This window comes from Lissotriton helveticus, chromosome 1_1 (assembly GCF_964261635.1).
Source record: "Lissotriton helveticus chromosome 1_1, aLisHel1.1, whole genome shotgun sequence".
Classification (NCBI taxonomy): Eukaryota; Metazoa; Chordata; class Amphibia; order Caudata; family Salamandridae; genus Lissotriton; species Lissotriton helveticus.
In genome coordinates, this window is record NC_136057.1 from 1,831,218,200 (window position 1) to 1,831,245,278 (window position 27,079).

At 46.4% G+C, this 27,079-nt stretch overlaps 1 protein-coding gene across 2 annotated transcripts in view; it reads left to right on the top strand.

Moving 5' to 3' along the window:
- Positions 1-27,079, top strand: part of PLBD1 (phospholipase B domain containing 1) — a 386,856-nt gene that overhangs the window by 272,721 nt on the left and 87,056 nt on the right. For both annotated transcript variants that reach the window (XM_078641128.1, XM_078641133.1), the window contains exon 8: positions 125-325. In XM_078641128.1, coding sequence (XP_078497254.1) covers positions 125-325 — 201 coding nt within the window. The remainder of the gene's footprint in view (positions 1-124; positions 326-27,079) is intronic.

The following is a 27,079-nucleotide window of genomic DNA, read 5'->3' on the forward strand; positions in this document are numbered from 1 at the left end:
AAATTGTGCTCAGCCTCTCTAAAATCAACTTCAATCATGCACATTCATGAAGCACTAAACATAAAAATCCAAGTAAATTCCCATCTGACAATAGTTTCCATACCTTCCCTCGTTTTCTGTATAGGCTTCCTGGAGTCTTTAGATGATTTCTACATTCTGGGAAGTGGCCTTGTGATGTTGCAGACCACAAATACCGTCTTCAACAAGACTCTCTTCAAGGAGGTGGTTCCCCAAGCACTCTTCAGCTGGCAGAGAGTCCGTATTGCCAATATGATGGCCAAGACTGGTAAAGCTTGGGCGAAGATCTTCTCAATGTACAACTCTGGTAAGTGGCATGCGAACTGCAGGGACTTGGAACCGTTTTTTTTACTATTGGTGACACCGGGAATCCAAAAGTATTGTGCTCCATCTGGATAACCAAGTAGTATTTCTTTTAAAAGGAATATGTTTTTCTGGACAGAAGGACAGAAAATAGAGTAGGACAGATTCAATTAAGAACATTGATATCTCAACAAAATAACAATCCACTAACACGGTCAAAATCTAGCTAGCCCTATAATCGCCCGTTGATTGTATCTTTGCCCCTAATCATGTTCAGCACTCCACTACTATTTCTTTTATTATTCACCAAACAATTATACGAATTTCTAAAAAAAATCCAGTCACATTAAGCTAAAACCAGGTCTGTTGTTCTGATAACCCGTACACTATCTGTTTCATTTTGAATAAAAACAATGAAATATGGTTGGTACAGGACTCTATTTTCAATGTGTACAGTTTCAGTGCTTGTTAAATCCCAGTTTACCAAAAAGGGGTTTAATCTGAGTGACAAGCAATTTTTCTACCTAAGAACTTGAACACAGAAGCATCAGTGGAAACTGTATTTTTCAAATGTGGCCGGCTGCTACAAGGTGATTAATACTCACTATTTCCAAACACTGCTATGTACACTCTGTTGCCAAAACTGAGTCTCAGGTGGGCCTGGCTGCGCGCAAGGATAGGATTTGTGTTTTAGGGTTTTTTTTGCAACCGTTTCTATCCTTTCTCTTCTTTTATTCGGGGGGAGGGGGAACTACTATTTAGGCTTAAACACAATGAAGATCTCAGGATGAAGAATAACAAAATGTTTCATACATTTAATTGTAATTTTTCATTATGATTGTATTCTTTAGTGATAACCAAGTCCCAAACTTCCTGACAGATCGGTGGTGTTTCAGGGAGCGTCCAGCAGGTAAAAGGGCTAGGTCAGTTTTTGGTGCCCTGCATTGTACAGGGCTTGAGGCCGTTGTGGGAAGCAACAAAATCATTCCATAGTCTGTGATTGAATTCTTTCATTGAACATTTTTAAAGTCATCATACCTGTAAATATTTTTGTTAAACATGTTTCAGAATCTCGCTTCATCCATGTATAATGTTTTACCTTCCATCTAATTACGTACGAGGGGTCATAGAGGTCAGTGCTCCACACAGGTTTAGATGAAGTACTACTGGCCACAGAAGGGATGATGCCTTGGCAAGTAATGTGTAAAAGGTTGTTAGAAGGTGCTAGAAGAACAGTGTTGTAAGCTGGAAAATGTGTGAAAGAGATTGTATTTGTATTTTGTATCGTTTTAATACCTTTCACAATTTATAATAATTTTGACTTATTAAATTAATCAAAAAGTGTGTAATTCTGATTTAATAAAAGCACCCCACACATCTATGACAAAATAGGTTCAGATTAAAGGAATTTGAAAACATTGTTGAGTAAAACCAATTACCATCAACGGAAAGAACAGGGATGAGATTCTTCAGCCAATACCTATTCTGGTTCCATTATTCTTTTTTAAATTTATAAGAAAATTTCCACTTCATTGCGGACAGATGTTAGTTCCCTAGATAATAACAATAAAAAAGCTGCTTCTGGATCCATTACAAAGTGGCAAACAATTTTCACAGAGGAGGAGGAAAGGCAGAAATGAACAGGTTTCCGAGGCTTACCCTCTCTCATAAAAAGCCTGCCTATGAAAGTCCCAGATACAGATCCCACACAGTGGTCTTTATTAAGATCCCAATCATAGTCTGTGCATAGGGTTGAAAGTCCCTTGACTTGTAGCCATGTGCCCTTATGGTCCACTTTCATGTAGCTCGTCAACAAGCTGTATTGTTTCTATGTAGAAAATGAATGTCACAGGTCCCTCGACAGGTGTTCTGTGTTGTTTTTGGAGGTTTTTATTTTTTTCTCGCATTTTTTTATAGCACAAACTCGAGCCAAAGGTACTGGATCGCTTTACATGATAACTAGTTAGATTACACCATGTCACACTCATTTATTGAGTGTTGGATCTTTCATAGATTCACTTGATTAAATCATTCCCTGTCATCAAAGTGGGAGTCCCCCAGTACCATAGTCAGGCAGTATGTATAACTATCATAGGCCATACGTTTAATAGCCTATCTATGTCCTTTTAAAAAAAATTTAAAACTTGAACTATGGGCAATCTGGTGCTAGCACCCTATAGAACACTCCCAAGAGAGGCTGAGTCCCTCAGATTTTCCCTGCACGTCGTGTGTGAAGGGAGTCTCCCGGAGCTCTGCTCAATTTTAGTTATTTTAAAGCAAGCTATTGAAAGCTTTTTCTATTACAACAGTGTCTGACAGAAAATGCCTTTTCTGACTTGCAAGACCTGCGGGAAGAAAAGGGTACATGTGGATGACCCACATAAGGATTACATTTACTAACTATACCCCTAGCAGAAGGTAAAAGAGTGCAAGATTTGTCGCACTTTCTATTTAAAAACATTGAAGGACAGGAAGGGGAGGATTCAAAAAGCCGAAACTCAAAGAACATCTTCTGAGGAAGACAGTAATACATCTTCTAGGTCTCACACGAGAGCTAAGTTCCATAAAGGGACTTCTGTGGACAGCAGAAAATCCCTGAAGACGTCTCATCAGGCTAAGGACTCTAAGAAAAAGGAGAAGCAAAAACAATTCTCCTCAGAGACTGCCTTGATATGATATGATATGATAAAATGTATTTATAGAGCGCACATACACCAACGGTTTCTTGGCGCTTGGGAGAAGAGGCTGAGAACAGATGCAGAGTGCAGGCTAGTTGTAAGCTTGGGAAAAGAGACCGGTTTTAAGAGACTTCCTGAATTGGGGATAGGAGGATATTTGACGGAGTTCTAGAGGGAGCGAATTCCAGGAGAGCGATGCCTGGGTGGAGAATCTCAGCCCTCCATGTTTCTTACGTTTGAAGGTACAGGGAGACGGGAGGTTAAGACAGGAGGAGCGAAGGTCGCGGGAGGGAACGTAGCGATGGACAAGGGAGGCTACGAAGGAGGGTCCATGGGAAGAGAGGGCTCTATGTGTCAGGCAGCCTATTTTGAAGAGTCTGCGCTGGGTCACAGGGAGCCAGTGGAGGCTCCAAAGAAGGGGCTTGGTGTGGGTGTATTTTGGCTGGCCATGAATCAGCCTGGCTGCTTGGTTCTGAACTAGTTGAAGTCGGTGGGATTGACATGCAGGGATTCCGGCGTACAAAGAATTGGAGTAGTCGATGCGGGACATAACGAGTGCAAGGGTGACTTGAGGGCTTCTTGGGAGAGGAATCTGCTGATTTTTCTGATTCTGCGGAGATGGAAGAAGCAGACTGACACTACTGAGTTGATATGGGCCCTCATGGAGAGGTCACTGGTGATGGTGACGCCTAGGCTCTTAACCGAGGTGACTGGGGATGGTGGACAGCCCAGGGAGGGGGGCCAGAAGTTGGAGTTCCAGGGGTTGCCTGGGGGCCCCGTGAGAACCACCTCTGTCTTGTCGGTATTGAGCTTTATCTGATTAGCGTTCATCCAGCTGCTGATGAAGGTCATGGTGGATTGAACGTTCTCTACAGAGGAAGGGGAGGGATCGATGCTGAAGATGAGCTTGAGGTCGTCGGCGTAATTGAAGATACCTACTGCTCTTTTCTGGAGTTCAGAGAACAGGGGGAGATAGTATAGGTTGAACAGGAGGGGAGAAAGAGAGGAGCCCTGGGGGACTCCACAGGTGAGTTTTTTTCCTCTGAGGAGAAGCTGGAAAGGCGGACCGCTTGGCGGCGGTCAGTAAGGAACGAGGTAAGCCATTCCAGTGGGGGGCCCCGGATGCCGGCGCTCTCGACCCGATCGAGTAGTAGGGCGTGGTCGACGGTGTCGAACGCCGCCGACAGATCCAGGAGCACCAGTGCCTGTGAGGTGTTCTGATCGGCCCCCTTTCTGAGTTCGTCATGGACAGCGAGTGCAATAGACTTGGTGGAATGTTGGGGCCTAAAGCCAGCTTGATGGGGGTCTAAAAAAAGGGAGTCTTCCACAAAAGTGCTGAGGCAGTTCGCTACGAAGGCCTCCAAAATTTTTCCCAAGTAGGGAAGTAGCGAGATAAGGGGGAAATTGCTTAGCACCTCAGGGTCGGCCCCTGCCTTCTTAAGTATGGGTGAGACTACCGCAGACTTAAAGGAGTAAGGAACCACACCAGAGGAGAGGGAGTTATTGAGGAGAGAGAGCGGGAGGTCGGGTATGTTAAGAAAGATCTCCCGGGCGATGTGAGGGAGACAGCTGTCCCGCGGGGAGCCAGATCGAACTTTCTTGAGAAGGTAAAAGAAAACCTCTTCAGTGATCAGAGAAAAGTGGGAAAAGAGAGAGAGGTTGCGAGGAGCTTCCCTGCACCATCTACTCCTAACAGGTTTAGAGGTCACTCTCATGCCTACTCCTCAGACCCGTCCATGACCAGAAGTAAATCCTCTATCAGGGCCCGTCGACGGCACCATCACCGTTGACAGCAAAATCGTCGACTCCACTACAATAGTCCTGTCATCAGACCGTTGATGGCTAAAACGACGACAGCCTGTATATACGCTTCCATCTCGTGGATGAAAATTGCGTCATGAACTAAGATCCTGTCGATAATTTTCACGCTACTCATTACCAATACAGAGTTCTCCCTTCATCCTCAAGTCAGCCCATTAAATATCCACCAAGTATTTGGCCCCGGTAGCAACTGCTCTCAGGAAACAAGGCTATCTGGTAATCCACTACCTAGACGACGAGCTGCTAAAAGCTTCAAATTGAAGTCAAACCTTCCAGAGCCTGCCTGCCACTGTTTCTCAAGCTGAGCCTCACTGTAAATCAAAAGAAATGCTCTACTACTGTCAGTCAAACCATGCAGTTTCCAGAAGCCAGCCTGTATACAACTCAGAACAAAGCCTTCCTCTCCTTGGAAAGACACAGGAGACTAGTAGACTTGGCTCACAAAATCTCAAGAAAAAGAATGTTTCAGTGAGGGTCGCTACTGGGAATGATTTCTAACGCAATCAACCTAGTTCCGCTGGTCGCTTCAGGATGAGACCATTGCAGGAAGAACTGCAGCTCCAAAGGATTTAATGAGAAGGGTTCTTCGAGGTCTTAACACCTTGGGTGCTCATGACGAGCTCAGCTTATCATGAGGCACAGTGGTGCTGTGCTCATGACGAGCTGAAGAACGCAGCGGAACGCCCAGGCGGGGATAATTCCCCTGCTGTGCTGAGCGTTCCATGGAAACGGGCGTGGTCATGACGAGCTGAGCTCGTCATGAGCACAGCGCCATCGTGCAGCGTGACGAGCCGAGCTCGTCACAAGCACCGCGGCGCCGCGCACAGCCCCCCTCCCCCTAGCACCGCAGGGTAATTAGCCCCGCAGCGAAGGGGTTAATAACCATAACCCCATGGATGAAGAACACACTATCATGGTGGTCTCACAGATCTCTTCTATCCCAGACTTTTCTGTCATTGGTATCCGATTTTGTCATCACTACGAATGCTTCACTAGAGAGCTGGGGAGGCAATTTGCAGGACCTACAGATGAAGGAAAGTGGTTGACTCATCAAAAGGCACTGTACATCAACAGTCTAGAACTGAAAGCCATTTTACTCATCCTGCAGGCTTTTCTTTCAGGGATAGCAGGATCCTCGGTGCTGGTCCGTACGGAGAATATGAAAAGCATATATTATATCAACAAGCAAGGGTTTACCAAATCTGTCACACTGTCTCACAAAGCCCAAGATCTTGGGAATTGGCTCACCACCCATAAGATATCCCTTTCGGCCATGCACATGTGCGTAGTGCACAACACCCTTGTGGACACTCAGCAGAGCCAAATCCATTTGCTATAAGTGGGAACTAGACCAACTACAGCTGGACAAGATCTTCTAACTGTGGGCGGGAACCAGCACTGGATCTCTTTGCAACAAACAGCAGCATCAAATGGCAGTTCTATGCCAGTCAATATCCCCTCCCATAGACGTGGGGGAATGTCTTTTCGATGAGGTGATCTGGAATTTATGCATAGGCTTTTCTCCCTTCCCACTAATTCCCAAGGTTCTCAACAAGATGAAAGCGGAACACTGTTGCCTCATTTTGATCGCTCCCAAGTGGCCCAGGCAGCAGTGGTTTACAAAGCTCATCCTCCTGCCAGATACCAGTCCCATACAGCTTCCAACAACGCGAACGTTCCGGACTAGGGACCAGGGATGGATATTCTGTCTGGGTCCAGCCTGTCTCCACTTGCATGTTTGGCTCCTGGGTTCTAGTAGTTTAGAGACTTAAAAGATCACTCAAGAATGCAGAGACATCATATCCAAAGCAAGAGTGGAAGGCACAAATAAAACGTACCGGTTAAAAAGGAAAAGATTCTGTTCATGGTGTCAGCTCAATGACTAACACCAGTTTGAAGCCTCTACTGAACAGATTCTGTCTCTCTTCAACATGAGTCCTAAAGCACAAGGCTGACCTAAATTTTCTTACGTGGAAAGTTGCTCTATAACATGCTCTCACATACACGAGAAGGGTTAGCAAGATACAGGCCTTCACAACACAAGAGCCTTTTCTACATTTCACAGAAGAGTTCATACTTCTCAGCACAAACCCAAAATTCATCTGATAGGAATCTCCATGTATTGAACATTAAACGGTGTCTCAAGTTTTACACGCACCGAGCTAAGCATGTTCGCAAAATGGATCAGCTACTAGTCTCTTATGGACAAGGTATTTAAGGGACTGCAGTAATGAAAGCAACTATAGCACAATGGATTTCGTCAACAATTACTTTTCGCACCTCCAAAGCGGGCAAGCCTCTAACAATGAAAGCTAAAGCGCATTCTATAAGAGCTGGGTCCACTTCGGCTACTCTGTTTGCAGGCATTATGCTGTGCTGCAGACTGCTATATATATTGCTACTTTATTGATTAGCGTTTATTTAGCTAAAATGTATAGATCCGAATGCTTTCAAACTCAATAAAGGTCTATATATGTAACCTACTGGCAGTCAGCAGTAGCGAGTTTAGGTAGGACCATTTTTCCATAGAAATAGCGTTTTATGACTTGCCTATATCTTTGGCGCCGGTTGACGAATCTGCACAAACCTTTCCAAAGCAAGTGTCATAGTAAGTCTTGCTGTGCATGGAAAGTATTGGGGTGTTCAGTCAAGTGGGGGCTGGGAAAAAATGGGTTAAAGAAGGTGAGTTTCCCATGTTAATTCCCATAGGAGGCGTAGTCGAACCTACAGCGTGAACCGCTGGGCGGAATGCACCAAATATGGCAAAAATGTAGATTTTGTTACGTAGATTGTACTTTTAGTTATTTGTTGCACATCTGTTCAGTAGTTCTTGAGAAATTTAAGAAAAAAAAGTTAATGATATCTGTGGTCAAGGATATTTCTCTGTGACATTGTGATTAATCGCTTCAACCAGGAATCTTGGGACTCTGCTTCACTGAGTCCCAAAACAAAAGAGTGAAAATAAAGAAAAGGGGGCAGGGCAAGAATACCCTGACCCCCAAGCCGTGGCCTTGTAGTCCCTCTGAGACCCCACCATGCAAAATTTACAGCGAGGTAGCGACGAATCCACAGAAAACCTTTTTAAAAAGCTCCCAGTTGGGCAAAGACCTGGTGGCTAATATAATAGTAAGCGGGGGGCGCGTAGATCCCCTGCAGCCCCGGGAGCCTCCACCTCCCCAGGGCAATGATCTTATAGAAATGCAGGGGGCCCACATGCCCCCGCAGTCCCAGGGACCCGCCACCTCCTCAGGGCAATGATCCTATAGAAATGCAGTGGGCCCGCGCAGTCCCCTCAGCCTCAGGGACCACAACTTCTCCGGGGAAATCAATCATTGAAATGCAGGGGGGTGCTGTTAGGATCCCCAGGAGGTTTCTTCCTCGTAACTCAACAACTGCCAGCATTCCTATTTACAAACACCCCAAGAGAGGTGTTAAAGTCTTAAAAAGGAACACCTGGAGTACGAGTTGGCAGCGCAGGAATTCAAAGATGTCTGCCAACTCGCCTTTCTTAGCAGTGGTCAAGTGGTTGAATTCCAATCACGATTGGAATGTGAACCTTGCGCTAACCTTTTAACGCGCACTTCACCTGAGAAGATTCATGAAGAGGAAGCTTAGGACCAGCTCTCCGCTGCGGAAGTTAGAGAAGGGTGGAGGCGGCGGGCGGTGTGTTAGCTCTGCCGATATTTCTTTGAAGAATTATTGTCAGTGATGAGGTCAGTCAATTCTGCGCATGTCTAGGCGTTTTTTCAGTGCTTTTGAGTTAACGTGCGCATGCTTGGTCTGTCGAGAGAAGCGTCTCGCTCTCCGAGCAGGTCCAGTACCTAGGTGAAGTAAAAGACACTGACGTCACGTAATTAGACTCCGCATCTTTAAAATTCAATATCTCAGCTGACTCGCGTACACGAGGTCAGCCTAAATTCTAGTGAGGGTATTATTAAAGGAAAAAATGATGAATAAATGGAAAGTGGTCACTTCAGCCTCAACAGTTAAAAAAAAAAACTGAGACAGAGAGCAGCATTCAAGAAACCTAAACATTATAGTAAGACCATCCGAAAGTAAGTGGCTAAGTGAGCGACTAGAGAGTTTTAAGAAAAGCAGTCTTCTTTACAGTATCACAAGGAAACCTGCAAGAGAAAAAACAATGTGATGTTATTAATGCATGATAAAAGTATGAAAGAGTGTAATAAGTAAAAGATTGTTATTATGTTTTCAGCTTAAAAAACAAAGAAAGATTGAACAAGACATAAGAAGATTACACAAGATAGAATAAAGAACAGCAAGCAGAGTTCCACCGATTGGCTCCCTTGTCTTATCCCCATCCCCTTTCCCCCCTTGGCGCATAACTGTGTAGGAGACTTGACTACCTAACAGGGGTGTTCCGGGAGGGGCATTGGGAAATAGGCATTGCTCTGCTCCTGTGCAAGTTGCCTAACCATCTAGAGGTTACCCGTTCCTGACAAGTGTGCAACCCGGGGACTGCTACCTCAACGGACAATTAACTTACAGAAATGCAGGGGGTGCCCAAGTGAACCCCCCTCAAACGCCCACTATGCCGGTGCACTTGTGAGGGTTATTGGGGGCCAGGAACCCCTTCTGTTACCTCTAGTGATTCCCAGACAGCAGGATTGCTGAGAGGTCTTTGGAGGCCGCAGGGGAGAAAGGGGTTTCTCCACCACTCTGCAAAGGCACCTCCTGGCGCACTGCTGGTTAGGGAATTAAGCCCACTTTACTTCTAAGGATCCTTGGGGAAGGGGGGGGCAACTACTCCTCCTGTTAACTCCGGTAGGCCACACACCGTGGGATTGCTAAAAGGTTGTCTGTGGCCACCCCCCCTTTCTCCACCACTCTGCAAATTCGCCTCCAGGCACACTACTCTTTGGGGGATTAAGTCATCTTAGATGCTAAGAGCCCTTGGGGGGGCCAAGAAGCCCTCCTGGTACCACCAGTAAGTCCTACACAGCGGGATTCCTGAGAGCTGGTAAGAGGCCCCACTCCCTTCCTCCACCACTCTGCGAACTACTTAAAGAGTCATAGAAATTCTCTGGAAAAACAAAGGTTACAGGGACATTATAGTGAGGAAATGGAATTTATAAAAACCTTAGAAATTCACTGAAAAAAAATAATTGAAAGGGACGTTATAGCTAGGATCTGATTTCACTCGTACAAAACCAGTGAAATTCAGCATTTCCAGGTAACTGAGCGAACTAGAACTCGTGCCCCGCAATGCACTGCTTATGACTTCACATATTGGATACCTCTTGACATGGTCGGTGCCATCACTGATGACATCATCCTCAGAATTGCTGACTCATCCTCTCATATCCATTAGAACCTTTCAAACACCCACTCAACCATTCACAAACCCATTCACAAACCCATACCAGTTCTTACACACCCACTCACTGATTGATAGATCTAAACACACATCCACTCACTCACCCATACAGCCACTCATACACCCACCCACTCATTCACGCATACAGCCAATGACATATCAACTCATACAGCCACTCACACACTGAGTCAGTCACCCATGGAGCTACTCACACACCAACTCACTCACCATACAATCACTCAGCCAATTACCCATACAGATACACACACCCACTCACTAACACATACTCACTCACCTATAAAGTCACTGACATAAGCACACACTCACCGATCAGCAAATCATATACCCCATCACTCACCTATTCCATCTTTCACACACCCAGTTACTCATTATTATACATTTGACACATCCACTCTCACACACAGGCATACACACACTCACTCACCCATACAGCTCCTCACACACACACACTCATTAACCCATATAGCCACTGACTCACTCGCTCACTCATCGATACAGGCAGCCACACACACCCTGACCTACCCACACAGACGCTCAGACACCTGTTCAGGTACTCAGACAACCAATCACTCACCCATACATCTACTCACATACCTACTTACACACCCACACAGCCACTTAAGCACCAACTGAGAGACTAATACAGACATTCACACAACCAGTCACTCACCCGTACATTCACTGAGATACCTAATCACTTATTCAGTCGGTCATGCACTCACTGAATCATCCATACAGGCACTCATACACCCACTAATTCACCAATTCACCTTGTAATATATATTTAACACTCATAAACATTTTAAAAACTCTCAGCCACTGGCTGATGTCATCAGTGATGTGTTTTGAGATGTCATCAGTGGTATCATTAGTGATGTAATATGTGAGGTCATAAGCAGTGCATTGCGGGCCGTTAGCTATAGTTAGCTCAGGTTATTATAACTGCTGAATTTCACTGTTTTTTTATGAATGAAGCCTGAGCCTAACTATAACGTCCCTCTAACCTTTGGTTTTTACAGTGAACAGCATATATATTTTATTTATATATGGATTACTATAAAGTCGTATTGCTTGGTCACCCACCATACTCTAAGGGTACATAAATTACCTACAATACTGCTTGCTATTCTGATTCAAGCATGTGAATCTATGAAAGATCCAATCGTGGAATAGAAAATAATTTACTTACCTGTAACTGCAATTATCCAGTATTGGTATCTTTCATAGATTCACATGCGACCCATCCTCCCCTTGGAGGCTCCCCTTATGACTGGGGATGATATTCCCACTTGTGCTTGAAAATCTGAAGGACTCAGCCTCTCATGTGAATCTTCTAGCGGATGCCAACACCTGATTGGTCATAGTTCAAGTTTGGTCCTTTTTTTTAAAAGAAAGTACATAGATAGGATATTTAACTGATGGTCTTGTGCCATTATAGCCTATAATAGTTATTCATACTGCTTTACTATGGTACTGTGGGACTCGCACTTCAACAGGGAATGATTCAGGCATGTGAGTCTATGAAAGATACCAATACTCGATAACTGCAGTTACAAGTAAGTAACATTTTCTTATTTTTCAGGCATGGGAAGATTAAATGATTTGCCCAGATTCACCGAAACACAAACCTGTTCCCCAGATCTAAAGTCTGCAGCTCTGGCCGTAAAGCCACAACTTATTATGTTGCATCTTAGCTCGGTGATAAGGATCTACCTAAAGTGCATTATTATCGAATTATTAGTGTTACTGGAGACATCTGTCTAAAAGACCAGGATGTGGCACAATTACCAGTAAGTGCCACAGTCCTCTTTACCTGCAGCCACTACCATCCAACCTTCCCTGCCTCTTGGAGGTGGATGTAAGAAGTGCATGGATACATACAAGATTGGGGTTCCCTAGTTTGTGTTTCACTGAATGTTTATAGACCAGGTTTGTAGGGTGCTTTAAGAGAGATGGTGATAGCTAGAAAGTATGTGGTCTCCCATTTCTTTCATGCATGTTCCACTCTGCTGCACTAGCCTTTGTAAGCCAAGTGTTCTGTGATTGGTTTAGATCACATTCCTTTCAATGGAGCACAATTTGTTCTTTATGCTTACATTCCCTTGAAAGGAAGCATCTTCTGCAGTTCAACCAGTGATCTGAGAGATGTGAGTAATGAATAAGAGACGGTGGCTATGGGCACGAGCATTGCAGTGCAGCTTCAAAAACAAGATATGCTGCCTGCCTCTCCTCACATCCTCTGTGTATCTCTGCCAAAGAGAATTAAGCCCAGCAACTGCTCCTAGTTGGAGACTAAACCTGATATTCGTATGCACTGTACATTATGGGATGCCTGCCACTCCTAAGGAAACCAGAATGACTGTGTGCCATTTGGTAAGCCGCTTTCCGTAGAACTGTGCAACACGCTCAAGTGAGATGTATTGATGCTGATTGGAAACAGCACTCACCACCCCCTATAGCCGATCTACCCTCCAGCAGTTTGAGTGAGCATTTTAATTTGAATGATCTGTTGGTTTTGGTCCAGCTACTACGGTTTGTGATATCTAAACTAGCAAAATGAACTGGGTTTTCAAGATCGCTTTTCTATTTCAAGGTTCTCTGTACACTGGTACAGAGCAAAGGATTGATCAGGGTCCGGATGTTTCGGTGTCCTGTCCTAAAGGAGTTGAGATCATTATCAGAAATTGAGGAAATAAAGTCTGCTTGTGCAGACACCTGAGGAAAATTAGGAAAATGTCTTGTGAGCTGAGAACATGCTTGCACTCTCTGAAAGAACGATCTGCCTTATGAAAACTGCTGCCTTCCGTGAGAGAAACAACCAAGCAACCTGAGACTGCTTTTGGTGCAGTCAAGCCACATTACTGAGGTATATGTGTCACAGTGAGCCCGGGACCCCATCTGGACAAAACTGTTGCACCCAGGGTGTCCATTTCAACAAACAAGAAGGTAATGAAATTGATGCTTGAATACTTCTCAGCTACAGGCAGTAGCTCAGGCCGTTTTGAAGTTTTGCCCACTGTGCCACTCTGGACAGAAATCAGCCATATGTAAATCATTCTTGGTCTTGCTTGGAACCGCTCCTGTGCACGCAATGCTATAGGATTCAAGCTGAAAACTACTGATGAAACCGAAATAGGCAACTACTGGTCTGAATTTGCCTGTGTTCTGATTCAGAGGGAACCTGATGTGCCACTTTGGGCTGGATTGTCCCTATTGAACCAGGACAACAGGTGATTTTCATATGGCTGGTTTCTATCCTAGGTCGTGTAGTGGCCTGGACTACAGCCTAGAGTAATTACAATTGGCTGAGATTACTTCAAGCAATCCGCCTTTCACTTTGTTTCCTTAGCGCAACACCCTAAATGTGACAAGTGTGTCCGTATCTGGGTCCAAGCACAGGACTCAAGCTACATCCTGCTGATGAGGCCCATCTAGGTTAAAACTGGCCGGGGTTGCTTGTGTTCCTGTTCAGAGAGGAGCTGGCCTGCAGTTCAGGCTGGACTATTCCTGTTGGCCAGAACCAAGACTGATTGGCATATGGCTTATTACTGTCTAAGCAGGCAGAGTGGGCAAAAAAAGTAGGAACTGGATTGTGGAACTGACTAATTGCTCTGTGGCTTAGATTAATTCAAGCAATGCACCAATCCCTTTTTTTCCTCAGACGAGACATGCAGCATTTAGGCTACCCCATGACCGCAATGTGAAGTGATTTCCTGCCCTTTCCTCATCTACTAATAAAAAGGAGGTACTTGGCGATTCAGTGAGCTGTCAGTTGTGTCTGGTTCCTGTCGGTCCAATGAGGCAGGCAGTATTCAGAGAGGTCCCCATTTTCCTCCAACTCCCATGGGCTTCAGAAAACTGTTCTGATAGATGTTAAAGCAGATAAAACTATCATAATGGGGTGTGGCCTAGGAGGGAATGGAGTAGGACATGCTTCGGCTGCTCTCTGACTCCCCGAGGCCCAGTAAAGCGCCATTGACTGCACCAGGGCATTGAGTGTATATCTTGCGGCCACTGGACGCCTGCCGCTCCCCCTCCCCCTTTTACTGTGGGGCAGTTCACTCGCTCTCCTGTCTGGGCCTGGGCAAATTACGGAAGAGGCCTGCTTCGGCGGTGACCCGACCTTCTTCCTGGCCCGGGGCCTGCCCAAACTGCAACTGGAGAAGGGATCGAGAACCTACTGATTCCCCGGGCGTCCCAGGTTCCGCAACCGCGGAGGGGGAGGGGTATCCTGCGCTGCGGCTGCACGCGGGGTGTCCCTGAGAGACGCCAGCTTCTCTGGTGCGCCTCCGGCCTTTAGTCTGCGGCCCGCATCCTAGAGCTCTACTCTTTTGCGTGTTTGGCTTTGCACTGGCATAGGCCCGGAGAGAAGACGCTGGCTGTAGCGAGCTGAGCAGTGGCCACACTGATCTCTGCGAGGGCCCGCGGCTAACGCCGCACCTCACACACTGGGCACAAACGATGGAGGCATTTTTCTGAGTGGGCCAGGCCTCGAGGGGACCCAGCTGATTCTACCCATGGACACAGCTTATGCAAAGCCTGAACATTACATGTGACTCTTGTTACACCGTGTAGGGTGTAAGATTTCCGGACTCCACGTTTGTGGCTACAGTGGGGGCCTCTTTGAAAGCCAGAGTGACGTCTTGTGCTGGAGCAGACCAGGGCCCTTGGAGGACTCAGCTGGCCTCACCTGCAGGACTCGCGCGGGTGAGGCCTGCGCATATCGCCGGAGTCTGCATCATGTGGGATGGGGCTCTTTTGCTCTTAACTCAATGGCTCGGTGACTGTTGAGACTACTTTGGGGGCAGATAGTGGTCTGGTCCTCATCTCTGTCTGCAGAACCACACGCATTGCCCAGCAGCTCCCATCTCAGGGACGCTTACTGTTCCAGACTTAGGATCATTTATTTGTTCATTGGTGGAGGGATGATGGGGCGCAGGGTTCTGTGGGCTTCTGGCGGTGCAGGGGATTCGGAGAAGGTCCCCCTCGCGTTCTACACGCTAAGGATTCTTCGCCCCTGATGCCCAGTTGTGGCTCTGTGCACACATGTGCTTCACCTCCCTTCAGAGCCCCTACCAGCCTGCTGTGGTGAATACAGTTCAAACAGCCACAGTCTGAAGTGGAGCAATGTGAGCTTCATAGCCCCACTTGCCTCATACTGGACCCGACGCTCTGCACCATTATGCCATGATCTAAAATTGCAAAGGACAATCCAGTGGTCTCACCGGAGTAAGGCATCATTGGCGTACTCTGAAGTGCACCCCCCACCCCCCTTGCTGACCCCAGCGGCGGAAGCTACATCCTCAGCCCCCATTACTTAGGGCTATATGGACCGCTTCTGACATCCGTAGAGAAATCGGTGAGCGAGTTGATGATTTTGAGTGGACAGTTGGTGCTGAGGATCAGGAGGTGCTGTGGAGGCAAGTAACCGCCCTGGAGGAGCAAAACATCGACTTACAAACCAAACAGGAATATTTCTCAAATAGAAGCTGCCCCAACAATATTCGTTATCAGTGGGTCCTTAGGGGTGTGAAGGGCAGTGATCTCATGGCCTTCACAGCGGAACATCTGCAGGCGAACCTTTGAGACGACGACTCTTCCCTGCCTGCTCTTGATAGGGCCCACCGGTTGACGGTCACCAATGGATCCACAGATGTAATCCCTGACATCCTGACTAGAGTACATTTCTTCACAGATAAAGAAGCGATATTATGAGCATCTAGGGACAAAACTGAATTTACGTTTTGAGGACATGTTGTACAACATTACCAGGATCTCTCCCCCATAACATTGAGAAAGCGGAATGATTTCAAGCCTGTCTTGGACAAGTAACGTGCCGTGGGGATACGCTATTAATGGGGCCACCCCTTAGCTCTTCTGTTCACATGGGAAGGTAAACCTCGCTCACTAAGGTCCCTAACAGTGGCAAAGCATTTTTTGGGCCTCACAGAAGACTCTCAGAAGGATGATGACCCCCCCCCCATCCCAAGAGGGATCTCAAGCCCAAATGGACCACAGTGAGACCGGCCTAACAAACGACAAGCAGAGGCGTCCTCACTAGAGGCTAAGCATGATCTTATCCATCATCTCTGCAGTATTGGCGGGGGTGTCTCCCCTGCTCACGCGACCACAGACTCCCTTTGAGAGAGATATTAGCCAGATTCTCCACTTTACAGTATATTTCTTTACAGAGTGTTATGAACTCAAGCAATCACTCATCAGAAAATCTCATTGTTGAGAGGCAAGTACATCCCAGCTTCAGGACATAAAATGTGTATATCTTTTGGATTTGTTGACCTTTCTTTAGAAGGCTTGACCAAGCCTGTGTGCTCAGCAACATAAAGGCAGCCAAGAGATCTATAAGATCACCCTTCAAATGTAATGTATGCCACAATTGTCATAGAGGGATTATATCAAGGTATTGGGTAGATGCCCAAAACAAGCATACATTGAACCTTTTCTTCCATTGATCTATTTGCTCACTATACAAGCCAATATAAATACCTAGTCTGCACATATGCAGGCTTTTGGCCCATTCCATTAAGTAGATCAAGATAAAATTTGGAAACAATTTGTTTTAAAATTAGTAGGTACATTTATCTGTGGGGCCTGATTTACAGCCATTCTTGGAAATTACAACTCTACTGCTTCTCCCATTGTCTCAATCCTGTCCTTGTTTCTCTTATTTATTAAATGCAGGACCAAGTACAGTACTCCACATCATGTTTTATTACTTGATTAGTAATAACATAAGAATATGTATGTCACAAGTTTATTTCTAAAACTTTTTTCTATTTCAGTAGAAAATCCTGTACTTGCATAGGTTAAGAGAGATTTCTCATGGGTCAGAGCAATAACTGGGAACATATTCTAGTTATTTCTCTGAGGATACAGCGAATCCTTGCGCAAGTTACCAAAATACCCAGAAGTCTCGATCGCAATTGTTCAAAGCATATGATTCCGTTAGTGAGCTGTAATTACTTATTTACATAAAGATTACGCAACCAACATTAAATCTTAAGGTTGCAAATATGAATACTTATTGCATATTCCCCTCTTTATCTTTCATCCTTCTTAGTTACCCTTACTTTGCCACCAGGAAATCCAAGTAAAATGGGCCATTTCCGTGCACCCTAGCTCCTCTCAGTGGTAGAGGTGTGGCGCAGCAGCCAAAGCAGCTGAATTTGGAGCGCGAGCTCACAGTTCGATCCCCAGCGGCAGCTCAGCTCAGCATCATGTCACTCTGGGCAGTAGCTCCCTTAATCTCCCCAACAGCCCCTAGCGCTTGGATACCCTTTAGGTTTATAAATTTGCGCTTTACAAATCTGGAAATATTAATTCTCAGTGGTTCCAAATTTGTCCACTACATTTGTCATTCATTAGTCATTGTAATTTAAACAGTACTTTCAAATAACTCACTCCTTCCCTAGGATGAATGTGTCATACATATCATATTTTATACTCAGACCTTCGTCTGCAACATGATTTTTTTTGTCTTTCAATTTTAGTTTTTATATTCTTTTGCTATGTATTAAGGAAAATCAAAGGACATCTTCATGAGAAAAGGGATTTCTTTCTCTCCGCTCGATGATTGTGAACTAAAGTATTGTGAAAATTGAAGGTTTAAAAATAAAGAATCAATAACTGTGTAACACAATCTGGAAGCAAATTGCATCTGGACTGAACCCAATGGCTGTTATCAACCATTCATTTTTACACCATATTTGTAGGCTAAATGTGCTGACTATTTGTAGCCAACTGTATAATTTCCCCTAGGTAGAAAATTAACAATGTGAAAACCGTCCATTTTTACTCAGCTCTTTGAAACTTAAAGACAGTTTTACATTTATAGTAATTTTACCATTATAGTAATTTTACCATTAAAGACCCCTGGTCAAAAACCAGTGCTATTGGGTGTGGCTCGTTCATCAGATTGAACATAACTGTATGCTATGCTACTCTTTTGAGTTCTTGTAGCATGGTAAATTGACAATAACCGTCAGTCAAAATATGTTTTACTTTTACTCACAAGTTCCGTTCATTGTATCTCCTGGGATGTAATACTAGCACCTATACTCATGAAAACTCAGGAGTCATGGTCCGGTTTGTTTCTTTGAAATCCTACTATGTAACATGGTTAGGTTAGGATTAGATCCCATTGTTCCTGATCTTCAGGGGTCCATTAGCACCTTATAAATGTACTCTCCTTCAATCCCAAGAGAGTTCTAGATGCACTACAATGTTCGGGAGATAAGCCTAACCCTTGTGCTCCATGGCCAGTACTAACTGAGCTTGCATGTAGGCTCCTGCTTGTTCAGTTTTACTTCTAACTGCAATGTCAGGAAGTACTTTTTTGAGTGACTTGTCAAATGTAGGTCGAAAAATGCACGCTGCTTGGTTTAGAAATATACTATTTTTCCTGAAACTTCAAAATCCCATTAGATCTGTTTATGCAATACTTTAGCACATATTTTCTACTTGTAAAGAACTTTGTGTTACAGCCTCCCATCTTGTTCCTTCTTTCTTAGCACCACAAGCATCTAGAGGTTGGTATTCAAAGTGAACACCCACCAGTTGTCAATGTTCTTTGTATTTGTTGGCAAGGTGATAGTCCTTTGCCATCTAAATCAGTCGCATTCTCTTAGATTCCCAGTCACCCAGGCCTGAAGCAGGATCAATATAACCCAAATATCAATGTTAGTTAATGTGGCAGTACCTCTCCAAACCAAAAAGATAAACAGCATGAAAATAACAAAAAAGGACAAAATACACCAAAAATCACCAATCGACCACAGCCATTCCAGGCAGGAGGAAACTGGAGGTCTCCTATCGACAAATCAAATTAACCTCTTGAGCAAAGGCCTCAATTTTTGTCCTCCCTAATTTTGCCAACATAATAACAGGTTAAAAAAACCTCTGTGAGAAGATGCAGACTTGCAGAATACTTTCACAATGATTCTGATGTTGATCAGCAAAGCTACGTACAAGATTCATTTAAAAGGGTCTGTCTATATAAATTACACATTCCCCATGTGGTAGAAATCTCCTTGAAAAATACATTTTGCCCATCAACTAATCCATTGAGATATCAAGAACCAAGGCAGTTATGAGAACAATATCAAACACAAAAAAACAGTGTACCATCTTCAGCAGGTAATGGATGTAATTATAAAACCAGGACGCAAAAGTCAAAAATGGTACTGTGGGATCCACAAAAGTAATGAATGTAATGAAAAGTAATGAGTCAACTAACGTGTATCAATACTTATAAACATATAAAAATACATCCCTGAGGAGACTTATAGTGGGACATTAACATGGATATAAAGTACAGAAGCTTATGACACATTGATCAAACAGCAGATAAGCTTGTTCATCAGAGACCCAAACACAGGAGGGTATATATGCTAACTAACTTATTAAAATGAACAACCCTGTGTGACCCATCATTTCTGGCAATAATTGAGGACCTGACCAGATATCTTTATTTTTTTGACCTGCTCCCTCTTTCCATTATTTAGGAACTTCCATCTTTTCGTAAGGATACCTGTCACTTCTGTAGTAGGGGATCTCTGTGTATAGTCATAATCTAGTGAATAGTCCCGCCCATGTGCGTGGACCCCGGAGCAATCAAAAATAATCTCTTAAAGTGTCAAAAAATGCAGAAGTGCACAGACACTTAAGAGAGAATTAAAGACCGATAATGCAGCCTATATCCACAGGCTACACTGTCCAGTACTTTAACTAGAAATTCCACCAAAAATCCACAAACAGCAAAGCCTGTCCAGATTTCCCTTGCTTTAACAGCAAAACCCCTCTGGAATGATAGAGAGGAAGACATGGACAGACAAGTCCCATAGGCTGCCATTATGTGGCTCAAAACAGGATACTGTGCCTTTAAGAGAACTTTCCAGAACTTCACAGTATCCCAGAATGCACTGCAGGTCCCTTTAACTTTCAGTTCTTTTTTCCGGCTCCTGCAAGCAGGACCCTGGAGCATTGAGCTCTCCCTTTTCAAGGGTTTATCGGTGATTTTTTCACTTTTTCAAAGTTATTTGAGTGCTTCTCTGAAGTACGTTGGTGGTTTTTCTTCCTGTTTGTCTTTTGGTGCACTCTTTGATGGTCAACATGCCTGCATTATTCGACAAATGCCCTGAGTGCTCCAGGAAGAAGGCCAAGTCGGACCCACACGAGGTGTGTATCATCTGCCTTCCTTCATCTCATGTCCCAGAGGAGTGTGACATCTGCCAGGGTTTCTCTAGCAGCACCCTGAGGGATAGGATGAAGATCAGGCTTCAGGGCCTGGAGGCCAGAAGACTGAAGACGCAAGGTGGGTCTGGAGGGGCTTCCTCCGCCAATGCTGAGGCCTCTGGAGGGCTCCCCAGGGGCAGGAAGACCAGCAAACGTCCCCATTCTCCGTCTGCGTCGATTGCACCGACCACGACGTCGAGAGGGATGACTGCAGTCTGTTCCCCGTCTCCCCAGGGCTCTGGGTCGAAGCGACGTCGACGCTCGGCGTCGAGGCAACTGAACAGACCGCCGTCGAAGTCTCCGGTGACGATTTCGTCTTCGTCGTTGGCGAATACTCGACGTCGAGAGGCCCAGCGTCGGCGCTCGCCGTCGAGGCGACACCGCCGTTCGCCGTCGGCAAAGAGGAGAAGGTCGTCGTCGAGGGGATCCTTGACGTCAAAGAGAAGATCGCCGTCGAGGCGTAGAAGGTCGCCGTCGAGCGGTAGGAGGTCGCCGTTGAGGCGAAGAAGGTTGCCGTCGAGGCGAAGGCATTCGCCGTTGAGGGATAGGCGCTCGCCGTCGAGGAGATGAAGCTCGGTGTCGAGGGGCCGACGCTCGCCGTCCGGTTGACGCCGAGAAGTCGTAGAATGAGTTCTGGCGCCAGGATTAAATCTGACAGGCGTCAAGTGCCTTTGGGAGGCTCTCCAAAGTCCCTGTCTAGTAAGGAGGGCGGGTCACGGGGCTCGGTGTACTCTGTTGTGTATACCCCTGCTAGGCCGAAGACAGTGACGCCTCCTCCTCCTCCGTTACCGAGAGGACTTCCTCCGTGGGCTCCCACCCCGCCTCCGCTTCCGCCACTTCCGCCTCCTCCTCAACCTCAACCTCAGTTGCCGGCTGACAAGCCTCCTCCGATTCCTCCGAGGACAGGTTCGTTGCCACGATTTCCAACTCCTCCTAAGGGGACCCCTCGGCCGAGGGCCCCATCCAAGCCAAGGTCACCCGTCCCGGTGGAACCGGCAGGGTGACCGAAGCCCAGGAGGTCGCGATCCCGCTCCGGACGGAGGGGGAGGTCGCGCAGTCGTCACAGATCCTCTACGAGGTCAAGACGGCGCCACAGGAGGCGCGGATCACGGTCCCGCACGGACTCTTCCAGAACCAGGTCCTACTCCCCGACGTTGTCAGACTCCCCGGGGACGAGAGTGTCTCCCGTGGATGACATCAGCACGTTCCAGGATGTTCTTCCTGAGGGGTGCAGCAAAATTGGGAATCACGATGATGGCTCCGACACCTACGACGTCCGTGATTTTTGAGACACTTCACAAGAAGCACTTGTCTCGCCCTCTACTACCGCTCGTGCCAGGATTGGTAGAGCCAGCGGAAGAGCTGTTCCTCACGCCTGCAGTGACGAAAGCCGCTCCATCCCGTCTTCTTCAGAAGTACAGGGCCCTGGATTCCGACCCGGCATTTCTGAGGATTGACCCTGTTCCGGACTCCGTTATAGTGCGGCAGCCAGAAAACAACACTACCTCTCCGTCGTCTACAGTGCCTCCGGATAAGGAGAGCCGATGGATCGACTCAGCTGGCAGGAAGGCTTGTGGGACGGCATCTACGGCCATGAAGGCCTCTAGCGATGCGGCTTTGCTGGGGCGGTATGATCGTGCCCTGTGGGAATCCCTCCAGCAGTTCACGGAACTCCTGCCAAGAGATAAGAGGGAGGATTTCCTGGAGATCCAGAAGGAAGGGATGCTGGTTTCGAACCAGGTCATCAGCGCGGCCGCTGATGTCTCTCTTTTGGCGGCCCACGGGTACTGTCATGGGATCAACCAGCGACGCCATGCTTGGCTCAGGCTCACATCACTCAAGCCGGAGGCCCAGCAGCGAGTGGCCAATCTGCCCTTCTCGGGGGAAACCCTGTTCGGCAAGCATGCGGACGATGAGATGGCACGCATGAAAGCGGAGGCAGAGACTCTGGCGGCTGTGGGCTTGGAGAAGCCCAAAGAAAAGAAAGCCTACCGCCCGTTCCAGAGACGGTTCGGGGCACAGGGCAGAGGGCGAGGAGAGGCTTCGGGACAGCAGCAGCAACAACAGCAGCAGTTCCGGAGGCCTTTCCAGAAGCGCCAGAAGGGTAGAGGAGGTCAGCAGCCCTCTACAGCGAACAAGGGGCGCAGCCGGGTCTCGACCCTGAGCAGTTACTTCCCCTACATCCGTTACCCGCTCCGGTGGGAGGAAGCGTTCAATTTTTTCTGGCAGAGTGGAGAAAAATTACTCAGGACAAGTGGGTGCTGAATATTGTTTGCAATGGATACAGTCTTCGGTTCACCAGCCCGCCTCCATCGATTCCACCGGTCAGCTCGCAGTTTCAACTGCGCGAGCTCCAGGCGGAGGCAGATATCCTATTAAGGAAAAGGGCGATAGAAGATGTACCTCTGTCTCAAAGAGAAAGAGGTCTGTACTCCCGGTTCTTCCTGGTTCGCAAGAAGGATAAGAACGAGTTCATGCCCATTCGGGATTTGCGACAAGCAAACAAGTGGATTCGCAGAGAGAAGTTTTGCATGCTGTTGTTGCATCAGATTTATCCTCCGCTGCAACAGGGAGACTGGCTGTGTGCTATAGACCTACAGGATGCGTACTTCCATGTGCCCATTGCACACAAACACAGGAAGTTCCTGCGATTCCAAGTCAGCGCCAATCATTATCAGTACACAGTACTGCCATTCGGGGTGAAGTCAGCACCCAGAACATTCTCGAAGTGCATGGCAGTGGTAGCTGCACACCTAAGGAAGAACAAGGTGTTTGTCTACCCGTACCTGGACGATTGATTGATCAAGGCCTCCTCCTTCTCGGAAGCTCAAGCGCACTTCCGGAAGACGTGCGTTCTCTTGAACAAGCTGGGGTTGCACATCAACATGTCCAAGTCTGTCCCGACTCCGGTCCAGTGCATACAGTACTTGGGAGCCTCCATCAATACGCTGTCGGCAAGCGTGTCTCCTTCGGAGGAGAGACGATTATCACTCCTTTGGAAGGCTCAGGCTCTTATGACTGCTCCATCTACAACAGCGAGGACTGTGTCTTCTCTACTGGGGTCGATGGCCTCTTGTATCTTCCTCACGCCACACGCATGGCTGCACATGAGACCATTGCAGGAGTGCTTGGAGGATCAGTGGGATCAGAGGAAAGGATCTTGGGACGACAAGATACGACTATCTCTGCATGCTCTTCAGTCTCTGAAGTGGTGGTGTTCAGCGGAGAATCTCCTCAGAGGGGTTCCCTTCCACAAGGACATTCCCACGCAGACTTTCGTGACTGATGCGTCGCTCCTCGGCTGGGGGGCGCACTCCGGAGACTTACAGATTCAAGGGACGTGGTCCCCGACAGAGTCCACGTACCACATCAATTTCCTGGAACTCAGAGCTGTTCACTTGGCACTGAAGGCCTTTCATCCGTCCTTCCGGACCAACTCTTTGCTTGTTCAGACGGACAATACGACCACGATGTATTACCTCAACAAGCAGGGGGGGGGGGGAGATCGCGCACTCTGTCGCAGGAGGCGCAGGTGATCTGGCACTGGCTTCTGGCCAGAGGACTGACGATAACGGCCACCCATCTACCAGGTGGTCAGAATGTTCAGGCAGACGCACCGAGCAGACTGATTCGGGAAAACCACGAATGGGTCATAAACGACGTGGTACTAGGAGAAGTCTTCGCAAGGTGGGGGACTCCGGACGTAGATCTGTTCACCACCGCCGAAAACAGCAAATATCGAGACTTCGCCTCCAGGTACTACCAGCCGGGGACGCTGGGGAATGCGTTATGGATCAACTGGTCGAACAGCTTTCTGTATGCTTTTCCACCCATTCCCCTGATTCCGGCGGTGCTCATCAATCTGTCCCAGTCCAGGGCGCGAATGATCCTGATGGCCCAGACTGTGGTGGTTCACGGACCTGCTTCACCGGTGTCTCCTTCCTCACATGCGGTTGCCGTGCAGGCCGGACCTTCTCACGAAGTTCGGGGGGCAGATGCTGCACCCCAACCTCTCGTCTTTGAGTTTGGCGGCATGGCTCCTGAGATAGTGCAATATGGCCATCTGAATCTACCTGAAGATTGAATGGACATACTGAAGGAGGCTAAGCGACCTTCCACTAGGACTTCTTATGCTTACAAGTGGAAGAGGTTTTGCATCTGGTGCAAGTCCAAGAACTATGACCCGAAGACATGTAAGAAAGATGTCATCCTTCCATATCTTCTACATCTGGCGCAGTCTGGCCTTAATGTCCATTCCATTAAGGTTCATCTGGCTGCATTGACTGCCTACAGGAAATGCTCTTCACAGACTTCCTTCTTTCAGATCCCTGTGATCAAAGATATTTTGGAAGGCTTGAAGAAAGTGTTCCCTCCTGTCCGGCTTCCTTCGCCTTCATGGGAATTGAATGTGGTGCTGTCCAGATTGATGAAGGAGCCTTTTGAACCTATTCATAATGCTTCGTTGCAGCACCTGTCCTGGAAGGCGGCGTTCCTTGTGGCCATTACATCGGCCCGCAGGGTGAGTGAAATTCAGGCGTTGTGTTGCCAAGAACCTTATACTGTATTTCATGCTGCTAAGGTTGTTATGCGTACTCACCCTAAATTTCTTCCTAAAGTTATATCTGACTTTCATGTTAACCAGACCATAACTTTGTCTACGGTTTTTCAGATTCCTTCCTCTCCAGCGGAAAGGTCCCTGCATTCCCTGGATGTCAGGAGGGTGTTGAAATTTTATCTGGATAAAACCAAGGATATTCGTAGGTCAGACCAATTGTTTATCAATTATGGATCAGTCAGGACGGGTCTTGCTACCTCTAAACAATCCATCTCGAGGTGGATTGTGTCCTGTATACAATTGTGTTACCAAAAAGCTAATAAGACCTTAGGGGGTAAGCCTACGGCTCATTCCACCAGGGGCAAAGCTGCCACGACTGCTTTGCTCCGTAATGTTCCAATTGCAGAAATCTGCAAGGCGGCCACTTGGAAGTCAGTTCATACCTTTGCTAAGCATTACTGCCTGGACACTGATGCCAGGGCAGACGCTCAGGTTGGGCAGGCTTCGCTGTGAAATCTGTTCGCACAATAGTGGTATTATTTCTCTGTTCTCCTCCGCCGCTTTGTTGTGGGGATGGGCTTGCCATTCTATTCACTAGATTAGGACTATACACAGGGATCCCCTACTACAGAAGGAGTAGTTTCTGTCCTGTAACTCCAGTTCTGTAGTAGGGGTATCTCTGTTATAGTCATAAGCAGCCCGCCCTCCTGCCCGGTGGAGAGAGATATTCATGTAAGGAATGCTACAGGTCTGGCGTGTTACGCCTTCAAAAAGAACTGAAAGTAAAAGGGACCTGCAGTGCATTCTGGGATACTGTGAAGTTCTGGAAAGTTCTCTTAAAGGCACAGTATCCTGTTTTGAGCCACATAATGGCAGCCTATGGGGCTTGTCTGTCCATGTCTTCCTCTCTATCATTCCAGAGAGGTTTTGCTGTTAAAGCAAGGGAAATCTGGACAGGCTTTGCTGTTTGTGGATTTTTGGTGGTATTTCTAGTTGAAGTACTGGACAGTGTAGCCTGTGGATATAGGCTGCATTATCTGTCTTTAATTCTCTCTTAAGTGTCTGTGCACTTCTGCATTTTTCGACACCTTAAGAGATTATTTTTGATTGCTCCGGGGTCCACGCACATGAGTGGGACTATTCACTAGATTATGACTATAACAGAGATAACCCTACTACAGAACTGGAGTTACATGACAGAAACTACTCCTTCCTTTGTATTATTAAAAAATGAAAGCAAACTTACACATTTGATGACGACCCTTTTCCTAGCTACATCTGATGTTACATTTCTTACATCACTTTCAGGTGGTCTTATGGCAATTTAACTAGGTAAACACAATAATCAAGAGTGCTTATCAACTAAGCAAGACTTATCCTTAAATCCAGCAACTTTGTGTTGAAAACTATTTACGGATACATGACAATTCTTTGGAGTGTTCATTAGCAAACTAAAACCTCTTATACTTCCTAGTTTTAGTATCAAACCAGGGCGGTTAAGATACATTACGGCATATTTCTAATCTGGAATGCTGGAAGAATTTACTACTCACATGAACTGTATCCATCCTACCATCAACTTCACTAGTAGCATTATTAAGCACAAGCCACATCTCCCTTTTCTGGGTGCACTACTCACCATTGGCAGACATAAAACCTACAGCAACCTAACAGATGCTCATATTTAGTTAAACTAGGCTGCATGTCATCCACACCACTTTAAACTCCACATTATCTACATACAAGTGTTAGAATAGGACGTATCTGCAGCCGCGAGGATCCTTGTAATCCACAACTACAGAAACTTGTTACTGTTGACAATACATGACTAACCTTTGCATATAATACAGCAACAAATGTGCAAATATTTGTAATCACCCAGGGTTAGTGCTCATTTGGAACATCAACAGCAAAAGCAGAATTCAAGGAATGTAATTTGTGGTAGACTATCATAGATCAGCTCCCACCTTCAAAATAATTATGCAAAGTATAATATGGAACATTAATAGTACAATCATTTTTTGGAGAGCTGAAATCAAAGAATCTGTAACAAATGCAAGGTTTGATAGCTGTGATTTTAAACCGTGCATCCCATGT